Source organism: Chiloscyllium punctatum, chromosome 46 (genome assembly GCF_047496795.1).
Source record: "Chiloscyllium punctatum isolate Juve2018m chromosome 46, sChiPun1.3, whole genome shotgun sequence".
Taxonomy (NCBI): domain Eukaryota; kingdom Metazoa; phylum Chordata; class Chondrichthyes; order Orectolobiformes; family Hemiscylliidae; genus Chiloscyllium; species Chiloscyllium punctatum.
In genome coordinates, this window is record NC_092784.1 from 61,454,285 (window position 1) to 61,477,873 (window position 23,589).

Genomic DNA, 23,589 nt, shown 5'->3' on the forward strand with positions numbered 1-23,589 from the left:
CCAGAGGGCAGTTAAGTGTGGGTCAGAGTCATACATATCCACCCCAGGTAAGGCTGTCCGTTTCCTTCCCTGAAGAACAGGAGTGAACCAGGTGGGTGTTTGACAGTTGGCGATAGCTTCATGATCTTCACTCTACTCTTAATTCCAGATTTTAATTGAATTCAAATTCCACCATCTGTTGTGACTGGATTCAAACCTGGGCCTCCACAAGAAGGGCTTATGTCTGAAGTGTTGATTCTCCTCCTCGGATTCTGCCTGACCTGCTGTGCTTTTCTAGCACCACACTCTCAACTCTGATCTCCAGCATCTGCACTCCTTACTTTCTCTTGTCTGCATTAATAGTCTCTTGGTGGTACCACATGGCCATTGTTTACCCATGTGCAGGTGATGCCAAAATAGCTGGGGGCGATAGCATTGAGGAGTTGGGTAGGCTGCTGAACAACCTAAGTGAGTGGGCAACTAAGCCGCAGGTGAAATGCAACATGGGAGGTTATGCACTTTGGTAGGAAGAATAGAGGGGATGACTATTTTCTAAAATCTGAGGCACGAAGGGATGTAGGCATCCTAGTTCAGGATTCTATTAAGGTCGACAAGAGAAGGATGTTGAGAAGCATATTAGCAATGACTTGATGGGGCTGAATGGCCTTGGTCTGTTCCTGTATCTTGTGATCCGAGGAGTTCTTTGTTTGTTGTTGTTTCTAATCCCTTGAAAAAGTTACTACTTCCTAGCCTGGTTCCTGGACGATATAGCGCTGTGGGTTTTTAACATCAGTTAGCATCCTTCTGTTGTCACAATTTTCTAGAATGATTGAAATTGTGGTTTTGTGTTGCTAGTGCAATATTGTAACTACGTTAGCAGCATACTTAGTTGTTTTATACATTTTTTAGTGTTCCTTTTTCCATGGCTAATCTCCTGAGCAGAAATCCCTGCTTCAGAGCTTCCTAGTGACGCTACAGATAAGTATGTGGGGACAGTTTATTTTCTTGATATCTTGTGTACATTTATTTCAGTTGGACATGCTTGGTTTCATTAGGTCTGAGTTTCAGTGGATAGCTGATTGAACAAAAGCTTCAGGTATGCTAAAGTTGCTGAATCTGTTCAGGTTATGCCAGAACTGAAGAACTGATCTGATGTGGTCAAGCTGAATAACAGTGACCTCAGTGGACTGCAAGGACCATTCTGAACAAATGAATCACAGACCCTAGAAAGGAAGCCTGCCTCTGATTGGCCCATTAATGGAAAGCCCTGGCAAGCAGAGGTTGGACCCTCTTGAATCTGAGGTTTTGATCATTGTACAGCAGTGATTACTGGTAAGGTGGCCATGGCACTGGTTTAATAATCCAGACCCCGAAGCTAATGTTCTGGAGGTTCAAATTCCTATGACAGATGGTGAAATGTTAAACTCTTGAACTCTGGAATTAGAAAGATAACCTCATAGTAACCATGGCATTTTCAATTGTTGTAAAAACCCATCTCACAAATTCATGCCCTTTGAGGGACGAAGCACCACTAAGTGTGACTGCAGACCCATTGCGATGTAGTTGGCACCGAACTGAATCATACAAACCATCATAAAAAAGATCTTTTTAAAAACAAAGAAAGAACTAGAAACAAAACAGAAGGAGCTGGAAAATCTCAGGGTATGTTAACATCCGTGAAGAGAAATCAAAATTCATGTTTTGGTCCAGTGACCTTTCCTTAGAACAAAAATGGATCCACTTCTGCAGGAGCTGCCTCTCTCTCCTCTTCACTCTTTGTTGTAAATGATGTCTGAATGGCAGGCGGTTGTATCCCAGCAACACTTGCAGCAGATCAGGGGAAAGGACTTCTATGAATTGGTAAATGAAAGGAAAGCTGCTTTGTTGGAGTCATGTCCAACCATATGACTCAGGAAATAACGCAGTCTATTGTGTCTCAGGGAAAATGGGGAAAAGAATTGTTGTCATCGACTGGTTTTCTTGATTTGAGGATGGCATTTCTCACAAGTTTCTTCACATGAATGGGCTGAATCTCAATACAGATGTTTGGGCACATGGGGCAGGATGTCCCACAGGGCAGTAGGTTCTGAATTGTAGGGTTTATTTTTCTCTTCCCTGCTTCTTAATTGTGATATTGTGACTTGAATCATGATACAGCTTGAGGGGCAGATTTTGGGTGCCATTTTGTATGATTGGTAGTAAGCTCCTCTTAGTCAGCCATGTTCTTGCTGCTGTACTTCAAGGAGAGCTTCCAAGGGAGTCTACCAAATGTCATTGATCCTGATGTTGTGTGATGTTGACTGGAATGGTAGTTTGTTTTGTATGTTATTCATTACAGACCAATGACAGCCATGTTTCTAGTTTTGCAGGTATTTCTCTGATCTGTGTTTCAGCACTTGAACACAGGATGAGATAGTGGAGTGAGACACACAATCCACTTTGCTCAAAGCCCCAAGTATGACAGTTGTAAAGCAAGCAACATGAGTTTGTGGTTCTTCTCTGATTTGTTTAAGTGAGGTAGTGGGATAATTGTATTGTCACTAGGCTAATAGTTCAGAGGTAAAAACAATGACTGCAGATGCTGGAAACCAGATTCTGGATTAGTGGTGCTGGAAGAGCACAGCAGTTCAGGCAGCATCCAAGTAGCTTCGAAATCGACGTTTCGGGCAAAAGCGGCTTTTGCCCGAAACATCGATTTCGAAGCTACTTGGATGCTGCCTGAACTGCTGTGCTCTTCCAGCACCACTAATCCAGAATAATAGTTCAGAGGCCCAGGCTAATGCTTTGGGGACATCAGTGCAAATCCAGCTATGGCAGTTGGCAGTGTTTAAAATCAATTCTTAAAATTTGGCAATTTTAAATAAGTAAATCTCAGTCAAGGTGACAATGTCACCCATGACTGAGTTGCCGAGTCCAGCTCCGAATTAATCTGTTCATTAGATGACAGTGGCAAATTAGCCAGTTTGATGAAAACTTTAAGAAATTGACGATGGAAAAGCAATTTCATAAACTAGAGTCGAAGTGTCAGTGTGTTCATTTTTATCAACTTGTTTCTGTTCAATATTTGTTCAGGTACGGTGATGTTTTCAATGTGGCAGTACCATGACGCAGGACCATTGAGTCCAATGTATGAGTGGTGTTTTATATAGTTCCTTTTCTAAGTGGATTTGCCAACTGTGCCGTGTCATGCTGAACCATTTAGATCAGTATTTGGGATTATTTGCTCTCCAGCTGTTACTATATCTATCACATTTTGCAATGAAGGCTTTGCTGTTGTGTGTTGTATCCACTGGATATAGAATCTCAGATTAGTGTCATGTCTACATCCCAGCAGTAGACTGAATTAGGCCATTTCAAAACTTTGAGAGATGATTCCTTGAACTTAAAATTGAAAAACAATCTGTACAGAGATGGAACAGGGTATTTGGGCTAGTCAAGAGGATGTCTGTGCAGTTGAGAGCTTATCAGTTATTGCACAGTTCCTCCAAACTGTCAGCTTCTCTGCTGTTATATTCATCCAGTATGTATTTGCATATTGTGGTTCCAGGATTGTTTATAAGTTAAGGAAGCCTCTTTCCCCATCGCTCTTTGGTAACATCATGTTCACTATACGCTTGGCTACAGAACATTGAGTCTTGATTTGAGACTTGAGGGGGCGTTCTCAGCTGGGGTGGAAGCAGGGAAATTGTTTAAATTGATTTGGAGATGCTGGTGTTGGACTGGGGTGGACAAAGTTCAAAATCACATGACACCAGGTTCGAGTCCAACAGGTTTATTTGGAAGCACTAGCTTTCGGAGTGCTGCTCCTTCATCAGGTGGTTGTGAAGGAGCAGCGCTCTATAAGCTAGTGCTTCCAAATAAACCTGTTAGACTCTAACCTGGTGTTCTGATTTTGAACTTTGTCCACCCCAGTCCAACACTGGCACCTCCAAATCATGATTACCATTGACACCACTAACTAACTTCTAGCTCAAAGTGGAGAGGATCTCCAAGAAGGTCGCACATATCAACACAAGCATCCAGTTTCTACAGAAATGCAGCAAAGGTCCCAAAAGGATTACAGATCACGAACCCACTCAAGTCGACCCATAACTACCAGATGCAGGAGCAGCGCTTTGAAAGCCAGTGCTTCCAAATAAACCTGTTTGACAATAACCTGGTGTTTTGATTTTTAACTGTTGAAATTGAGAACTATTTCTTATAGAATAATATTCTAATAATTTTGTGCTGAACATACTGCAGATAAACTGAAGCTGCCACTCTGATTCTAGTGAAATTGTTGTTGAGATGTGAATTGCTCTGTCCACCCACCCTATGGAACACTCAGTGTTTTCTCCAAATGTGTTGTGGAGCTCTGTGCAAACTGTGTAAAGAGTTTGGTTGCTTGAGAGTTATTTGTATAAGACAAGAACAAAAATGTGCAAGTTAATTTGCAATAGCAAATTTCCCACAACAGCAATCGAGTGAATTACATGAGGTTGAACTTTGCTGGCATGTAGGTTGACCATTTTTGTCTTCTGTCCTAGTCCTGGTGTGACAGTCCCAAGTATTCGCCTGAACAGGGCTTGCTTGCTTCATTTTAATATTCACAACTCGGGAAACAGATCATTGCTTCAGACTGCACTGTAGTGCAAACGTATTGATGCATTCTGAAATTATGATTTGGTCTCATACTTTGCTTCTGCCAAAAATCAGAAGTTATCTGCACATTTGCTGTTATTTACTCACACAAAAAAAAACACTTTTGGACTGTCAGGTGTCTGTGAAGCCTGAGGCAAACAAATCCTACTTCAATGACCAAATGACCCAAGAATGTGGCAGTGTATTGTCTCTGTCTCTGTCCTTGATTTGGATTTGTAGCAGTGATTCCATGTTGTATCATGTACAGCTGTACCGTGAGTTGGAGTAATTGTATGCATCCCAATAATACTGTTATTTGAATAAATATCCATATACTTTATGTTGTACAAAACTACACCATATCCTTTTGTTGCAAATAGTTTTGGTTTTTAAAATTACTTAAAGAACCCGTACTTGCTTGTTTCAGGCTCGGATTGAGCGGATGGAGGAAGCGCAGAAAGAGCGAGAGGAATACGAGAAGGCATGCGGGGATTGTAAGCGTAAACTCAGCGAGTGCCAGAAGAAGTTGAAGGATTTGCAGCTGCTGGAAACAGATGATGCAAAGAAAGAGATTGAAAAGTTACAAGCTGAAGTCAAACAACTGAAAAAGGAGGAGAAAGAATGGGATAAGAAAGGGGCATCGCTGAAGAAGAAAGAAAAAGCAATGCCCTGGAATGTAGATACACTGAGTAAAGAGGGATTCAGCAAGGTTGGTCAGATTGAAATCTGAAGCTGTAAGAAATAAGAGTAGGCTGTTCGGCCCATCTAGCCGCCAATGCAATTCAATCGGAGCATGGCTGATTGCCCCCCTTCATATTCTTGCCCCCACAGAATGATCACGAATCTTTGTAATATGCATGGGCACTCTGCCCCTACAGTGCTCTCTGGCAGCGAGTTCTAAAGTGTCTCCACCTTGAGAAAAATTCCTCCTCATTTCACTCTAATTGGTGCCCCTTCATTCTTAGACAGTGCTGTTTGGTCCTAGACTTCCCCATGAGACAAAACATCCTCAGCATTTACCAGGTCAAACCCCATAAGGATCTGATATGTCTCTCTGAGATTGGTGGGAGGGCAGAATGAGAGGATTGAGCTCGGTTGTTCAGCCACGAAGCAGGCCAGAGAGCTTCTGCTCCTGTCCTCTGTTTCCATAAGATCAGCTCTCCTCCTCCTCCTCTCCAATGAGTAGAGTCCCAACCTGCTTAACCTTTCCCCCTCCGACAATCATTCAACAGCAGGAATCATTGTAGTCAAGCTTCTCCAATGAAATATAGTTTTCCTCAAATGAGATGAGTAAAGTTTCTCTGTATTCCGGATGTGGTCTCACCTTTGTAAAGTTGCAGTCAGATTTTGTTTTCTCATCGACATTACCATCTCTGGAGCAGGAGGGTCTTGAAACTAGACCTTCTGGCTCAGGGGTATGGGTGCGATCACTGTGCAACAGGAATCCTTTGCCTGTAAGGTCTTCCTACTCTTCAACTCCAATCCTCTTTAAATAAGAGCCTGTATTCCATTATCCTTCTTGATGACCTGCTACGCCTGTGTGCTAGCTTTGTGTTTCATGTGCAAGTATCCCCCAGTCCCTTTGGGTTGCAATTTGACCTCTGAAGCGATGTTCTGTTCTTTTGTCCCATCCATAATGAAGAACTTGATATTTTCCCAGGTTGTACTTGATGAGGATAATTTTTTGCCACCTTACGTAACCAACCATATCTGTCTCTAAACTGTTTGCATCCTTCTTGTAACTTGTTTTTCTGCATATTTTTGTCATCTGCAAATTTGGTTACAGTACATTTACTCCTATCCTGCAAGTATATTTTTAAATCAAATATTGTAAATAGCTGTGACCTCAGTACTGATCCCTCTGGAACCCCACTGGTTATAGGTAGCCAACCTTAAAAAGGAGCTGGAAAAGCGCAGCAGGTTAGGCAGCATCCAAGGAGCAGGAGAATTGACGTTTCGGGCATGAGCCCTTCTTCAGGACGAAGGGCTCATGCCCGAAATGTCGGTTCTCCTGCTTCTGTTCCTTGAATGCTGCCTGACCTGCTGCGCTTTTCCAGCAACACAGTTTCAGTCTGATCTCCAGCATCTGCAGTCCTCACTTTCAACTAGAACCTTAAAAAGGACCCCTTTTCTGCACTTGCTGTTTCCTGATCATTAGCCATTTCTCCATCCATGCCAGTACATTACCTCCAAGACAGTGGGCTCTTAACCTATGACTTTGTTGAACAACTTCTAAAAGTCCAAATACAGCACGTCTAATGCTTCCTCTCTGCCTACTCTGGTTGAGAATTCCTCAAAAAAGCTCTTATGAATCAGTCAGAAACACCTTTCATGAAGCCACAGTGAGTTTACTTGATTAGATTATGATTTTCCAAATATTTGGTGCAGTATTTGATTCCAGTGTTTCTTCGACTGTAGACATGAGGCTAATCATCCAGTTACCTGCTTTTTACCTCCCTGGCATTTTGAGTAGACTTGTCACTACAGCAGTTTTCCAAACTTGTAATACTTGTCCAGGGTCCAAGCATTTCTAGAAGATTACACCCAAAACATCCCCAATCTCTGTCACTACTGCCTTTTGGATCCAAGAGTGCAAGCCATCAGGGCCAGGGGACTTACCTGCCTTGGGCCCCCTTGAGGAGAAAGTGAGGACTGCAGATGCTGGAGATCAGAGCTGAAAATATGTTGCTGAAAAAGCGCAGCAGGTCAGGCAATATCCAAGGAACAGGAGAATCAACGTTTCGGGCATAAGCCCTGAAATCCTGAAGAATAGCTTATGCCCGAAACGTCGATTCTCCTGTTCCTTGGATGCTGACTGACCTGCGCTTTTCCAGCAACACATTTTCAGCTCAGGCCCCCTTGAGTTTGTTTAATTGTGCTTGTCCACTGATGGTGATACTTAATTCCTGCCCTGGATGTTCTGTGTTGTTACCCCATGAAGCATTTCCAGTGTAGATAAGCACTTGAGTTGGTTACTTGGAGAAGCAAACACTGTTGTGATGTTGCAAACACAGCAGCTAATTTAAAGCAAGTTCCCAAAAACATTAATGTGCATTTGTGGTAGTTGAGTAAATATTGGTCAGGGAACTAGGGAGAACCTCTCTGGTGACCTGTTCTAATAGGACTTTGCGATCTAGGCCAGACCAAGCTGCCTAGTATTTCTTTTTGTGTGAATCTGTCTGTCATTGTACATAGAACAAGAACATAGGTCAGCACAGCTGGCCCTCGATGTTGTGCCAGCTTTTTAGATCAGACTAACCTACATACCCGTCGTTGTACTATCTTCCGTGTCCCTATCCAAGAGTCCTTTAAATGTCCCTCATGTATCTATTATTATTTTACTATATAGGCAAAGACTTCCTGATGTTGGTTTGCAAACTGCAACAGACAAACATTAGGCTTGATGTGAGCACGGATTTTTGTCTTATTTCTGTCCTTCAGAGTGTTATCAATATAACTCCAGAATCGAGCAAGGTCGAGACAGAGGAAGACAAAGAAAAAAAACATAAGACATTTGTTGAAAAATATGAGAAACAGATCAAGCACTTTGGTAAGTAGAAATAGAGAGTATTAATAACTGGGCTTTCTAGAGCTGTCTGGATAATATTTACTAACGAGTTGACTGTAGCCCATGTGATATAACAGATACTCTGTTCACATGATGGGAAATCTCAGATTAATAAATTCAGTTCCTATCAATCAGTTCCAGCTTAGCCTGCTGTTCTCCCATGGAATCAACACCAGGGTTACTCGATTTGCCCAGCTATTAGTGGGTTACTTATTCTGTTCTGAATGTGTTCATTTTCTTTCCATTCTGGATTTGGTGCATGGCACCAGTTCGTAAATTCAAGGCAGTCAACTCAACATCTTCCCTTTATGAATGATCGACGTGATTGCTATTCTTTGCTGTTGATGTTGTTTCCAATATGAAAATCAGCTAATGCATTTTCCACTCTATTTTTGTTACTGGTTGTCATTCCACAGACTCCAAATTCATTCTGGCCTTTGTGATTTTGGCATTGCTTACTTAAGTGCCACAAACTTTGCAGATTAGTTTAATGCAAGCACAGACAGTGAGAACAAAACAATTCAGTCTGGACGGTGATAGTCCTTTCTGTGTGTTTCTGGAGGTTGAGATCAAGACCAGACCAGCTGAACATTGATTCCTCTCGTGAACAGTTTGCAATAGCTGCTTGTGTGAATAGTGACAAATTAGCTGAGGTGTTGCAGGGTCTGGTGGAACTGAATCTTGGTCAGGATCAAAGCAGGTGAAAATTCACTAACTTGCTTGTCTGTTCACAGGCATGTTAAGTCGTTGGGATGACAGCCAGAAGTACCTATCTGATCACCCCCACCTTGTGTGTGAGGAGACTGCCAACTACCTTGTCATCTGGTGCATTGATTTAGAAGTTGAAGAGGTACAGTGAGTTACACTGTTGTCTTTTGTATTCGTTACCTAAGTGCCATGAGAATGAAGGTGTGGCAGCAGAGTAATTCTGTACTTGATTACAAATCCGGCGACATGAGTTCAAATCCCACAATGGCAGTTGGGGAATTTTGAATTTAATTAGTTAAATCAAGAACTTAAAAACTAATCTTAGTAATGGCACATTTCTAACTACCATGTGATTATGGTGACGCATTTGGTACATGATGTCCTTCAGGATAATAAATCTGTCATTCTTAGCAGGAATGGCCTACATGTGACTTAAGGGAGTTGTGGTTCTGTTCGCCGAGCCGGTATATTGGGTCCAGGTCGATGTGCTTGTTGATAGAGTCTGTGGATGAGTGCCACTACAGTGGACAGCTCGAACTGACAACCGGAAGCGGCAGAGACAGGCCACTATAAATGCCGGATGAAACAGCACAGAAGCGCTTCACAGGAGGCTCCCAAGCACTGAGGATGTCACCTAGACAGGGGACGAAACGTTTGCAAGACAAATTCCCAGCTCGGTGAACAGAACCACAACAACGAGCACCTGAGCTACAAATCTTCTACCAAACTTTGACTTAAGGGAACCTGATTTGCTGTTGGTGTGAAGTGCCCTCAGAAATGGTTGTTCTCAAGGAGGCAGCTGACTAACACCACCAGGACTGTTTAGGGATGGACAATAATTGCTGACCTGAAGAAAAAAGCTAGTGCTTTGCATTGCTTGGGAAGTTCAAGTGTTTGAGCTTGAGAAAGCTGAACCAAGGAACAAATCTAGATTTCAGATTAACCAAGCTCCTACTGAAATTCAAAATGTAGAATCCGAGAACCAGAATGATCATAGAACAGAACAAGGTTATTCGGCGACAGAGTGTTAATGCTGACTCTCTGTAAAGACTCCTTGGTTTATCCATGTCCTTTGTTTGTTCCCTTAGCTGTCAATTACCTTTTAAAAGCCACAGTTAACGTGGACTCTTCTCAAGATACAGACTCCGTATTCCAGGTTATAGTGTAGATTTGTCTTTAGTCCGTCAACTTAAATCAGCTTTTGTTCCCAATCCTTGTGAGATTGTTCTATGGGAGCAGTTTCTCCATTTCCACTTTTTGTCTGCGCTGTGTCCTGTTTTAAGCATGTCTGTCAAATGTTCTGTCAACTCTTTCTTTTCTAAAGGGAGTGGCTCGAGCTTCATCAGGAGCCAGCTGGCTCCCTGGAGCCATTCTTGTCAATGTCTTCTGTATCCATCTATAACACCATCGCATCCTTCCTGGGTCGTCTGCCCTGAATTGTGCACAATTTTACATTTTGAGATCAAAAGGGTTAAGTCCAGGTTTATCAAAATATCCTTGTTTATGTACCCTCCACTATACTTATCAACTCAAGGATTCTGTGCTTAAATCACAGCTTGCCCTGCCACCTTTGACGGTTTCTGTACGTATGTCCATGAACCTCTGTTCCTCCACCCCATTTAAAATTGTACCTCTTAAAGTATCTCTCCTTGTTGACACTACCGCACCTGCCTCGGTCATGTATTTACCATTCCATCAGCTTCTCTGGGCCATGTTCAAGTCCATCACCGTCCTCCTTGGGAATTCAGAATCCTTCCAAGTCCTCTGTCCATTGCAATTGTTAACATTATTCCCTGGGCACCTGTGTCTTGGTCATTAAAGGAGGAAGCAGAAAAGCAACTCTAGGGGAATCCTGTCAAAAATGTAGTTCCATTCTGAAACCAACTGGTTACCACTATGTTGCAGCTCCTGCCCCTCAGCCCCCTTGGTAATTTCATGTTGTGACTATCGTGGACTAGCCCCACCAACATTGGAGATGCTTGACACCATCAAGGACAAAGCCACCAGTTTGACTGGCAGCCCACCCGCGACCTAAACGTTGACTCCCACCACACTGGCAGCAGTGTACCATCACCATCTACAAGACGCACTGCAGAAACTCAAGACTCCCTTAACCATATGGAAGGACAAGGGCAGCACATAGATGGGAGCATTATGACCTACAAGTTCCCCTGCAAGCCATTCACTATCTGCACTTGGGAAATAGATTGCCATTCCTTCATTGTTACTTGGTCAGAATCCGGGAACTCCATCCCTGACAGGATTGTGGGTGTACCTACCCCCCCCACAGATGACAGCGCATAAACAAGGTGCTTTATTCAGACCTTGGTGAGCAATTGGGAATGGTCAGGAAATGCCATCCAAGCCTGAAATGCTCACATTTCATGTGAAAATCCTTTCAAATGGCTTTGGGAAATCCCCATGGGCAACATCGACATTATCTTTGTAAATCTTCTTCACCTGATTGAAAAAGTTGGATTCATGAAATACAATTTGCCTGTAACAATTGTGTGCTGGCTTTCTTAATTAAGCCCCATTTGTCCAAGTCACAATTAAATCTTGGACTGTGTTTTTGGTTTTTCAAAGCTGTCATTATGGAGGTGAAGCTGTCTGGTTTGGAGTTGCTGGGTTTATCCTTGTCCTGTTTGCTCCAAAAAGAGTTTAACATTGGCAGGTCTCCCATCTGCTGGCATCACCTTTGTACCTAAGGAGACTTCCTACATTCTGATCAATGCCTTTGCAGTTTCCCTCAGCACCCTCGAATCTATATTTGATCCTGATTACTGCTCTTGCACTACTTACTCCGATTCAGTGAGGGGATTTATTTTGGGGTCCTGGCTTGTTTGGGAAAAACGATTGAGAAATAACTGTCACTGTCACTCCTGTAATACAGGAGTGTCAGTATACAGGGTGTCGCTGATTCACAAATGTTCAACTTTGGCATGGGATCACATACAGGGATGTAATTTTAAAGATCTAGCATGTTTCCTGTACTTGAGGCTGTCTGGTGTTGTATTCCAACTTGTCTATACATTGATCTGTGACTGAATTTGAACAAACCTGTTTGCAACTGGGTACTGTTACTGGAATTGTTAGTGAGACCACTCAGTGTATTTTCTTTCATAGATCAGCTCTACATATCAATCCTCATCAACTTGATGTATATTCATCCTTTTTATTAGTTTCTACCATTCACTGTCTCCACTTTGGTTTCTTTCACAAGGAGTCAGATGCAAAGTACTCATTTGGTACCTTTGCTAGGCTTCTGCTTTTGTGTGTAAAGCTGCTGCTTTGTTCTGAATCAGTCCTGTTTTTACATGTGGAATGGGCTTGGGTTTATTGTCCAAGCAGGTGAATCAGTTCTGATATGTTGCAGAATGTATGAACAATTCTGGCCAGTAAGATAATGTTGCTCCGTTAATGTGTGCTGCAGGTGCACTCTCTTGGTAATCCCTTGGTCCTCTTGGTTTACAGTCGTATCGTTTTGAAACAGCTACTCAGAACAGACAATGTGATGTCAATGTCTTGTAGCCAGTGTGGATGTGAAGTTTGATAACTTCAGCTTCTGTTATTTCATGCTGTATGTGGTGTGACATGTCAGTGTCTGTTTGTTTCTGAGTGCTGTGGAACAGGCTGGACCCCCCCCCCAAACATTTTTTGAAGGCAGCTGGTGAAACCACTCAGCTTTAAACAAAACAGAATTTATTTAACATTATAGATGAAACATCAGCAAAAGAAAATGGAATTTCAAATAACTTATTTGATAACCCACGATATCGGACCATAACGAAATCGTTCCAAACCCTGCAACATGCTAAAAACACACCCCTTAGCAAGAGGTACATTCAAACACAGGTTCTTACAGGCAGGAGTTTGTAGAGAGAAAGTTCAGCCAAGACCTCGTTTCACTGTAGCTGCTTCACTTGGTCCCCAGCAGGTTTTGACTGGCTGCTAAAAGTAAACCAAACAAGAAAACAACCTGAGCTGGGAGAACTGGCCACTGCCCTGTCATGGTTCAAAGTAACCATTTCCAGACAAATTGGAACTTCTGCCTTTACGACCCCTCTTGAGAGAAAAAAACCAAGGACAGAGTAACCTTGTTAAAGGGGCAGCATTGTCGCTTGATGTTCAGTGAATGCACATTAGTTCAGATTGTCATTGTAATGAGCTTCCAATATGTGGAGAAATGAACACTTGGTTGCAGTACACCCTAATGGGGATGTGGTTGTGTTACGTATGGCAAGAGGATTTGCTTGCATTCTTCAAACGATGTTTATGGGTTCCACTTGCAGAAGCATGCCCTGATGGAGCAGGTAGCTCACCAGACCATCGTGATGCAGTTTATCCTGGAATTAGCCAAGAGCCTTAAGGTGGATCCCAGAGCTTGTTTCCGACAGTTCTTCACCAAAATCAAGGTACGGAAATAGCTGGAAATCTCTTGCATTTCAAACAATTGATATTTACACCACGTGCTGAATATGTTGATCCTTGTGTGCTATGAATTCCTATCCAGTTTTGGGCTCTTGCAGTTAGTTACTTGAAGGTATTAGTCAGATGTGAATTTTGGTGCTTCATTGAATTGAATAACTGACTTGGCAGGTTTTCTTTTGAACAGGTTAATTTCTTTTGTGTTTGCCAGGAATTTTGAATTAGTAAAGTGCTCCTTGCTTTAACACAGTAATGGGTTTGCATTTAATTCTATCCATACTATTCTGATGCATTTAATCATGATATGGAGATACCGGTGTTGGATTGGGGTGGACTAAATCAGAGGTCTTGTGCCACAAGGTTATTGTCCAACACGTTGATGAAAAATCACGAGCTTTTGGAGTGCTGTTCCTTTGTTGTATCAGCTGAGGCAGACAGGAAGGAATACATTTGCTATTTGTTTCCCTGTTCGAAGCTTGGCGTTTCTTTATATTCACCACCTTCACCAAATTACTTCTGACTAACTCTTTGCTCCTCCTAACCTCTGTCACATTCTGTTAAGATTTGACTTGAACAAATGTATTCACTTGTTCCAGTGACACTGTTCACTTCAATCTGAAACAGCTCCACAGGTTTCATTTCATTCAATGGTTCTCATTGTGAGATGTGCTATATTCAAGGGGAAACAAGTCAGCAGTCGTGCTTATTAAGATCAGAACAGGAAGTCATTTAATTCCCTCCAGTCCCTTCTGCCTATTAAATAAGATCTTAGTGATCTATGTCAACTGTATTCCACTGTTAATGCATATCCCATAAAAGCCTTCAAGCAATCTTGGTCTTGAACACTTGAGATCCTTTTAAGAGGATGTGGGGAGGTGGTGAGGGGGGAGGTCAGTTCCATTACATCTGGCATGAGCAAACCGTTTACGGGGAACTGATTGGCCAAGCTCTCAGACTAAGATTTATTGCCCAGCACAGTTAATAGTCAAACACATTGCTGTGGGATTAGAATCACATGTAGGTCAGATCAGGTAAGGATAGTAGATTTCCTTCTTTTGAAGAGTATTAGAAAAGCAGGAGAGTTTGAAGGCAATCTGCAGTGTTTAGATGGTAGTTTTTAGGCCATCTGTTTGATGTGGAATTTAATGTATTCCAATTTCACCATTGCTCGTGATGGGTTTGTCAGCTAATGCCGTAGGGTTCTGGATTGCTAGTTCAGTGACATTAACTGCACCATTATCTTCCCCATTTCCTCCTTCTGATATTCCAATCCCATTAATGTAGCGGTTCACATGCCTTGGCCTTATTGATTGGTATAGGTCGTGCTGACCTTTCTCTGATCAGCTGTGAGTGAAGAATGGTTACTTTGCTGATAGTCTGTCGAACTCTGACCCAGCAGGAATTGATGTACTGACTTGAGAAGAGGGGGTACTTGGACTGGATTTGAAAATTGGTGTTTGAGCTGGCCATGTTGACTTGTTTTCCAATTCAATTTTCCAGACGGCAGATAAACAATACATTGAGGCATTTAACGATGAGCTGGGAGCATTCAAGGAGAGGGTTAAAGGTCGAGCTCAGGCAAGGATCGAGAAGGCGATGAAGGAATATGAAGAGGAGGAACGACAGAAGCGGCTGGGACCTGGTGGGCTTGATCCTGTGGAGGTCTACGAAAACCTTCCTGACGTGAGTAGATTTTCTCATGCCTCCATCTTGAAGAGTTGACAGTGGAGTCATACCAAAGACCCATTAGATGGTTCCTCCTTTCTGCTTTTGATGTTTTCCTCTTTGCTGTTCAGGGATGTTGACCTCCCTCCCACACCTGATATCTGCATAGGGTGGAGTGCTTGACTCTGTTGCGTTAAGTAATTCTACCTTTCCAGATCAATCCTGTTCAATTGCTAAACGTCAACAGTGTGAAGCTGGTCACCAGATAATTGGTGCTGGGTAAGGGAGGGTACCAGAAAATCTCAGCAGAAGCAGCATCTGGTTTCACCTTTTCTTGATGCTCTCGTAATTAGCAGGTTTTCTGCACCCTTGTATAGAGTAGAATCTCATTCCAAACGAGTTTCTCCTTTCCCCTTCTCCCCCAGATTTATAAGGCTTCAGTTTACTGATTGGGTAACAATCCACTTTGTTCTCGAATGTCCTTTTGGGAGAGGAATGTTACCCTTACTTACTCTGGCACTAGCCTGACTGTAACATGGCTGACCTGTAACTGGGCAGTTAGGGATGGGCACTAAATATTGGTCAAGCCAGTGACTTGCTCATTCCACTAATCACGGAAAGCAATTCACATCACTGTTTTAAGAGAAGAGCCTCATGCCTGTAACATTAAGTTGATCTCCACAGATTTGCAGCATTGTCTGTTTACGTTTAGAAGTTTGAAATCTGTTGTTGATAATTCAGGGTAACTGAGCAGCTGTGTATCATGAGCTTCAGGATTAGCAATCATTGAATGGTTTACCAAGTTACTCCCCACTCCCTAAATGATTAGCATTTGGTTCTCGGTGAGATTCTGGTTCGTTTTTCTGCTTGTAAAACTTCTTTGAAGATAGCTTCCGATGTCTTTGGCCCTCTGTCTTTGCAGGAAATGAAGAATTGCTTTGATTCAAAAGATATCCAACTTTTACAGGATGTCATTAGCAAAATGGACCCAACGGTGAGTATTTCCTGCACTCTGTGTATAGGTTGGTTTCCTGGTTAACCTGGAGCCATTTGTTCTGTGCATATGCCAGCTTCTGCTTTAGAAAGTTGCTTCACTACCACTTTCGCAATACCGGCTCTTGGATGTGAGAGAATTGATGTCACGTTGGCATCACTTTTTGGCATCTCCCAGAAATGGTCAAATATTAGAGCCAATCCTAACAGCTAGGAGGGTCCCTCTGAGAGAATGGCAACTTGGAAAGGGGAGGAAAAACCAATGAAATGTCACACTGGGTGGTACATGATGGGCATGGAACTGGCCTTCGCCCTTACTGAATCCCTGATCTCTGCCTGGTTATATTGGCTCCTGTTTTATAGCAGCAATCCTGCCTTGGAACATGAGATGTGAGGGCAGACTGTAGAACCAGGGACGGACAATCAGAGGTAAAAGGACAGTTAAATACAGCAGCTAAGAGATATGAGATTTCTATATTGGGGTGTGGGATTTGTAACAATCTTTAACTGTCCAGCACCCCTCAATGTAATGAAAACAGAAGGAACTGTAGGTGATACCCTCGTCGTCATGTTACTTTAGATAACCTGTTCAACTCCTGGTGTAGGGTTTAGACCCAGTCTTCTGACTCTCGGAGACCAACACAAGTAAGTTGGCATTTAAGCAAAAAAAAAGAGCAGAAATACATCATTTTGTCCCTCAACCCTGCTCCACCATTCCCTAAAGTCATATTGATTGAATTGTGGCCTTGACTTTCCTGTATGGAACCCAAAACCACTGATTTCCCTGTTTTCTATCCTGTAAACTGATGGCAAAGATTTGAAGTAATCCTGACTATCTGTTGACCACAGCTGAAGGTTGGGTATATCTGGATACTGGATGATGATCAGACTTTGCTGTTCTTGATGGCACTCTGACCTTGTGTTGCTCCAGGCACTCAAATGAAAGTACAGTTTAGAGATACTTGAGAGTTTCCTGATCATAGAGTCATAGAGATTTGCAGCGTGGAACCCTCTGATCCAATTCGTCCATGCTGACTAGATATCCTAACTTAATCTCGTCCCATTTGGCTCATATCCCTCCAAACCCTTCCTATTCATATACCCATCCATATGCCTTTTAAATGTTGTAATTGTACCAGCCTCCTCCACTTCCTCTGGCAGCTCATTCCATACACGTACCACCCTCTGCATGTAAATGTTGCTCCTTGGTTCCGTTTTTATATCTTTCCCCTCTCACTCTAAACCTATGCCCTCTAGTTTTGGAGTCCCCTACCCCAGGGAAAAGACCTTGTCTGTTTATCCTGTCCATGCACCTCATGATTTTATAAACCTCCATAAGGTCACCCCTCAGCCTCCGACTCTCCAGGGAAAACAGCCCCAGCCTGTTCAGCCTCTCCCTGTAGCTCAAACTGTCCAACCCTGGCAACGTCTTTGTAAATCTTTTCTGAACCCTTTCAAGTTTCACAACATCCTTTCGATAGGAAGGAGACCAGAATTGCACGCAATATTCCAACAGTGGCCTAACCAATGTCCTGTACAGCAGCAACATGACCTCCCAACTCCTGTACTCAATACTTTGACCAATAAAGGAAAGCATACCAAACGCCTTCTTCACTATCCTATCTACCTGTGATTCCACTTTCAAGGAGCTATGAGCCTGCACTCCAAGGTCTCTTTGTTCAGCAACACTCCCTAGGACCTTACCATTAACTGTATAAATCCTGCTAAGATTTGCTTTCCTAAAATGCTGCATCTCACATTTATCTGAATTAAACTCCATCTGCCACTTCTCAGCCCACTGGCCCATCTGATCCAGATCCTGTTGTAATCTGAGGTAACCCTGTCCACTACACCTCCAATTTTGGTGTCATCTGCAAACTTACTAACTGTACCTGTTATGCTTGCATCCAAATCATTTCTGTCATGACCTTCAATGATGGGCTGTTTCACATATACTGGAAACTAAGTGACCTCTGATTGCAGGAAGCCAAGTACCACATGCAACGCTGCATTGACTCTGGGCTGTGGATTCCAAATGCAAAGGCTGCAGAGGAGGAAGGAGAGAAGAGCAAGGAAGATGAGGATCCTGTGTATGAAGAAGTTAAAAAGGAAAGCAGTGAGGAAAAATAAACTTGTGTTTTGTTTTCAATATCTGCTAGTTTTAAATGCTGTGTTGGGTTACAGACTGCATCCTGTTCACTGACCCATAGGGGGTCCATGTAAGTTCAATATACCGATTTATTGAATGGAAGATTAAAGTCCAATATGAATCAACTGCTTTTTGTATGAAAACATACACAAGATTTGAGAGCATGCAGGTTGCCTTACTCCTGTGCAGTAACTGGATCAGCTGGCATCTGTGCCAGTGAAACCACCTCCATTGTCAGACTGTGAGCCGACCTCCCCCATTGCTTCCTTGAGTCCATGTGCATCATTCCATGTGGTGCTGAGCCATACAGCTGGGAAGGTGCCAAGTTACCCAATTGGGACACTGCAGTGATGTCCTCATGAGCAGCTTCCTGATGATCTCGGCTGAGGCCTGTCTACTAAGATTGGTTTTATGGGAGAGGGACTATTGAGAGTGAGTGAGCTACCACTGCCTATGGAACTGGACCCTACACAAAACTTGGGGAAGAGAGAATTTGGAACATGGTTTGTTGGCAATTCTACAAAATGATGGGGTGAGAGGCGTCTGTAGGATTGACTTCGTTCATATCTTTGTAAAATTGGAACAGGAATATGAAAATAACAAGTAGAGCTCCTAACTAGAATTATTGCTGATACTTATTGTGTTTTTTTTTAAACCTTGATGAGCAGTAACTTCATATTTGAGTGTTCTTTCTGTATGACTCCAGAGCCAAGTGTTTAGTTGCTGCAATCTGAACCCATTTCTTGAGGTGAAGGAGATGTATGCAGATTGCTGAGTTTTTCATAGGTTTTCAGTTTGAGTTTGGGTGGGGGATTTGCATCAATTTCAACATGGGCTTTTATATTCAGTTCTTGTGAAATACTGTACTGAAACCACAATAGTGTTCTCTACGTTAAGTTTAACTCCCTCCCTTTGTGTCTCAACTTTTCATGAATCCTGTGTACTGCACCGATTTACAGATTGGGGACTCTTGTTCTGCTGGGGCCAATGTTGCTGATACTACCTGATAGTATGACCTGTTTAATCTGGGCTGGTTGCTGCTAGTGAGTGAGGTAGTAAACGTAACCTTAGTTTCTTGTTATTGGTCACCATGAATGCAAATAAAATATGATGCAGTAAATTACTGTCTTAGTGTCATGGATATCAAATTATTTAGGGAACACTTGAAATGTGAAGTCATAGTTTCTGTCTTTGTTAACAGTACACTGCACTGATATCAATGTTACAGTTTTGAAACCCTCCAAGATGGAAGCAACAGTTTGATTGCAAGGTACTTAGAACCATCCAGTTCATTAGGAGTAGGCCATTCAGCCCCTCAAGCCTGCTTGGCCATACAATAAAATCATGGCTGCTTTGATTGTAACCTCAAATCTGCATTTCTGCCACTCCCTTGTTTAATGAGAACCTATTCACCTGTGTCTTAAAAATATTCACTTGGACAGTTGGATTTTAGGAACAGGCTTTGAAAGACTCCTTGATGCGAGGCAGGGTGAGGGATACCGACCTACTCTGACTTCAATGGGCAAACCTTGATTTTTTTTTTAAAGTGATCTCTGGTTCCAGATTCTCCCACAAGAGGAAATATCCTCTGCACATTGCCTCTGTCAAGGCCTCTCAGGATCTTGTCTGCTTCAGTTATTATACCCTGTGCCCCCTGCCCCCCTTAAACTTTAAACTCCAGTGGATACAAGGTCAGTCTGGCTAAGCTTCCCTCCGAGAGAACCTGCCCCTTGCAGGTTGTAGTCTGCACAACGGCTGAGCTGTCTCCACTCTAGCTGGGACCTTCCTTAACAAAGGATAATACTGTGGACAGTCTCTTCAGTCCCTTGTCCAACTGAAGCATAACCTCCTTATGTATTCAATTCCCTTCATAATAAATCAAAACGTTACATTATCTTTCCTAATTATTTTTTGTTCCTGCAGACAGACCTTTTTACAATCCATGCACTCGAATGCATCTCTGAGCTGTGCACATCTCTCACCATGTAGGTAATATGCGTTTTTGATCTTGTTATATTTTCTGACATTATACTCCACTTGCCACATCCTTTCCTCCTTATGCTCCCTTTGCAACTTTGTTTGCTACCTTTCTTTGTTTCAGCCAAATTTGGCAACTATACCATGCCCCCCTTCGTCTGTACCGCCCCCCCCCCCCCCTTCCTCTATGCCATTTCACATGTTGTTCAGGTCCCTGCACGAACGCCTGTGACACCCAACTTGTACGTTCATGCCTCCTCGCTGGTTCCCGTTGTCCGTGCCGCGATGTTACCCCTTAACACCATCAGCTTTTTATTTTCCACTTTTCCCTTTGATGGGCACCATTGATGTAATTGAAAGGTTGTCCAATCCTTGCTTGTGTTCAATAATACAATCTTTAATCCTTTTAATGCTTGCTGTGAAATATACTTTCAAATAGCAGGTCATGTCCAGGATTTCAGTGTGTCTCTGAGTGAGCAGGATGAAGAGCCTGCAGTGACTCAGGGAGGACTGCAGTGTTGTCATGGTCCAAGCAAAGAATAGGAAAGAGTCTGAATTTCTGTAGTGAAGCCTCTTGCCAGGCTGCTCTGGTTTCAGAGTCAAATTTGACTGAACCCTATTGCCCTGATCATTTTCATGTTAATGCCCTCCTCTGTATTGGTTCTTATTTGATATCTACTCATTGCTTGAGGTTTACTTAATTGTTTCAACAAGCTGCAAAGTGCCTTGTATTAGCACAAGGCCTGTGCCAGTTAGTATCGTGGACATCTTTTCAGTATCTGAACGTGGACAGTATCTCTTCCCTACTCCCCTCCCTTTCCAAGCCTTGCTGATGAAGCTCTGGACCCCGTGGTGTGGTCTCTCGGTTCTGCGATCAGTTAATAAACAGAGTCGGTCTGGCTGTTAAGACTTCACTCTTTATTTTTCCATACGTCCGGAAACAGGGGTTATGCACTTGCGTGTTCCTCAGAGGAGCTGTGCCAGTGGCTTAAAACAAAAACTTTTTTATACGTTTCTTAAAGAAGGGCACAGGCCACGATCACAGAGTATATTCAAACAATTACCAATCAATACACCATACTGCTTTGACAGTTACTTAATCCAGTGATATTTCCGGGAACCAGCTTTATTTTCCAGCACTTGGGCCACCCTTCCTTCACTAACGGAGCCACTGCACCAGAACCTGAAGGTCAGTTAGAATGGCCAGTCATATCAAGTCATGTTATTTCTATGCTTTAAAGGGTGCATTTTCTGCTAATGTCTATTGAAGCAGAATTAGCAATTAGTAACTTCAAAGCCATTTTATGCAACTTCAGCAGAATTGTCAGTTTGCAGCCTAGAAGCCATCTTGTTGCCACCAAGGTTATTAAGAGCGTCTGTTAAATGGTTACCCTGACAACGACTAGTCACTTCAGCCTGTGTTCAGGTTTCGGATCGTCAGTCTGAAGCAACTGCTCCAACCCCACTGTAATGCATTATCATCAGCTCTCACTTCTGATTCTCACTTCATCTGTCACCTGCTCTCTTACTTACACCATTGTCTCTAACCCTCCTCGATCTCATAGTACTGTTTTTGTCTTGTTAACAAGGGTCTAATAATCGCTCCTCCAGGTTTGAATAACACTGTAGGCTTGGAGATTTAAGTAATAACTGATATGCAGCAGACGATAAAACAGTAAACTGTGTGTAGTTGCAAATCCATTGTGGACTGACTGCCAGGCAGAGTCTCAACACTGCATACATTGAGTCCTTACAGGTGAGTTCCCCAGAAGGAAAGGCAGACATGGAACTGTCTTCACTGCAAATTTCCTTCTTTCTATTCAATTGTTCCTGTAATTTCAAGCTGTAGGGGGAGCTCCCCTCCCCACCTGCTCTCATTTCCTTGCACCTATTCCATCAATGAATTGCTCTTTCTTTCAAATATCAAGAAGGCTAACTGACCTTTTTTATAGATAAAATTCCTACAGTGTAGAAACAGGCCCTTCGGCCAAGTAAGTCCACTTTGACCCTCAGCAGAGTATCCTGCCCAGACCCATTCCGTTACGACTATGTTTGCCCCTGAGCCCTGCACCTAGCCTATACATCCCCGAACACCACGGGCAATTTAGCATAGCCAACTTGCCTAACCTGCACATCTTTGGAATGTGGAGGAAATGCACACAGACACAGGGAGAATGTGTAAACTCCGCACAGACAGTTGCCCGAGGCTGGAATCAAACCTGGGTCTTTGGTGCTGTGAGGCAGCAGTGCTAACCACTGAACCACCATACCGCCCCGTTTAATATCTGTATTATCCTTTCTGTGCTCAAACTGATGATCCTTATCATTTTTTCAGACATACACCAAGCTTCATGAGTATTGTGTTTTCTCTGCTCAATCCCACTGCTGTCATTAAACTTCAGTCATTACAAATCTATTGAAATGTTTTCTTGTTCCAAACTAGTGATGACCATCTCCCACTCTTATGGAGTGGCCCTGGAAAGTTAATATTTTCTTAGAGAAAGTTGGCCTATTCCTGACAAATGATTTGCTCTTTGCTTTAATTTCAGGCTTGACTGTGTGGAACAGACTGTGTCTTACGGTCTTGAATCAAACCTTCCTGCAGGATGTGCTCCAGGAGCACTTCTGAATAATCATTCACTTTCTGAAGCTTAGTTTTACTCGTTTAAAAAAAACAAGCTCATTCTTTACTGTGGGTTCTCTTTCTCAGTTAGTTGGTTTGTAACATAGATGCCTGGGGCTATTTTGGCGAAAATCCCAAAATAAATCCTGTCACCTTTCACTGCACTTGGCCATGGTCCTTGTCTGTTCTGTTACACAGTTGTCGATATGACTGCAGAGGCATGGGCTGCTGTTTGAGGTGCAGACCATAAAACTATTAAGATGAAGGCTGTTGTGTCTCTACCTCTGATCCAGGAGGTCCAGGTCCAAGCTCATCTGCTCCAGACTGTGTAATAACATTTCTGAACAGGTTGATTCAGAAGTACCTAAAACCATAGGTTGTAGGAACTGAAGTAGACCATTCGACCCACTGAGTGTCTTTTGCCATTGATGAGATTATGGTGACTCTGGAGTTCCTCCTATCTTTGTTTTATACAGGTGACCTTTCACTCTAAGATTATGCCACTTTGGTTCAAGAGTTTCCCACAAGGGGAAACAATCTATATCTACACAGTCAAGACACTGAAGAATCTTAAATGTTTTAATAAGGTCACCTCTGTTTTTATTTCTAAACTCCAATGAGTACAAGCTGGAGTCTCCGCACAAGACATGGACCTTCCTTGGACTGCCTCCAATGTTGCCATCTTCCCTGAGCGAAGGAGACCAAAACTGTTTACAGCATTCTCGCTATGGTCTGACTCGTGCTTTGTATGGTTTTAACAAGACTTTCCTATTTGAAGTCAAAGCTGACAGTCCATCTCCCCTCCCTATTACCCACTAAATATTGCCCACTTGCCACGATCGGGCCAGCTCCACCAACACTTAGGAAGCTTGACATCAC

The 23,589-nt window shown here is 42.8% G+C and overlaps 1 protein-coding gene across 1 annotated transcript in view; it reads left to right on the forward strand.

Annotated features, from left to right (window-relative positions):
- The window catches only part of cdc37 (cell division cycle 37 homolog (S. cerevisiae)), a 21,106-nt gene extending 1,876 nt beyond the window's left edge, over positions 1–19,230 (forward strand). The window contains exons 2-8 of the mRNA XM_072564426.1: positions 5,027–5,308; positions 8,041–8,149; positions 8,902–9,017; positions 13,168–13,290; positions 14,804–14,986; positions 15,891–15,962; positions 17,945–19,230. Coding sequence (XP_072420527.1) covers positions 5,027–5,308; positions 8,041–8,149; positions 8,902–9,017; positions 13,168–13,290; positions 14,804–14,986; positions 15,891–15,962; positions 17,945–18,091 — 1,032 coding nt within the window. The 3' untranslated portion in view covers positions 18,092–19,230. The remainder of the gene's footprint in view (positions 1–5,026; positions 5,309–8,040; positions 8,150–8,901; positions 9,018–13,167; positions 13,291–14,803; positions 14,987–15,890; positions 15,963–17,944) is intronic.
- Positions 19,231–23,589: the final 4,359 nt, after the last annotated feature.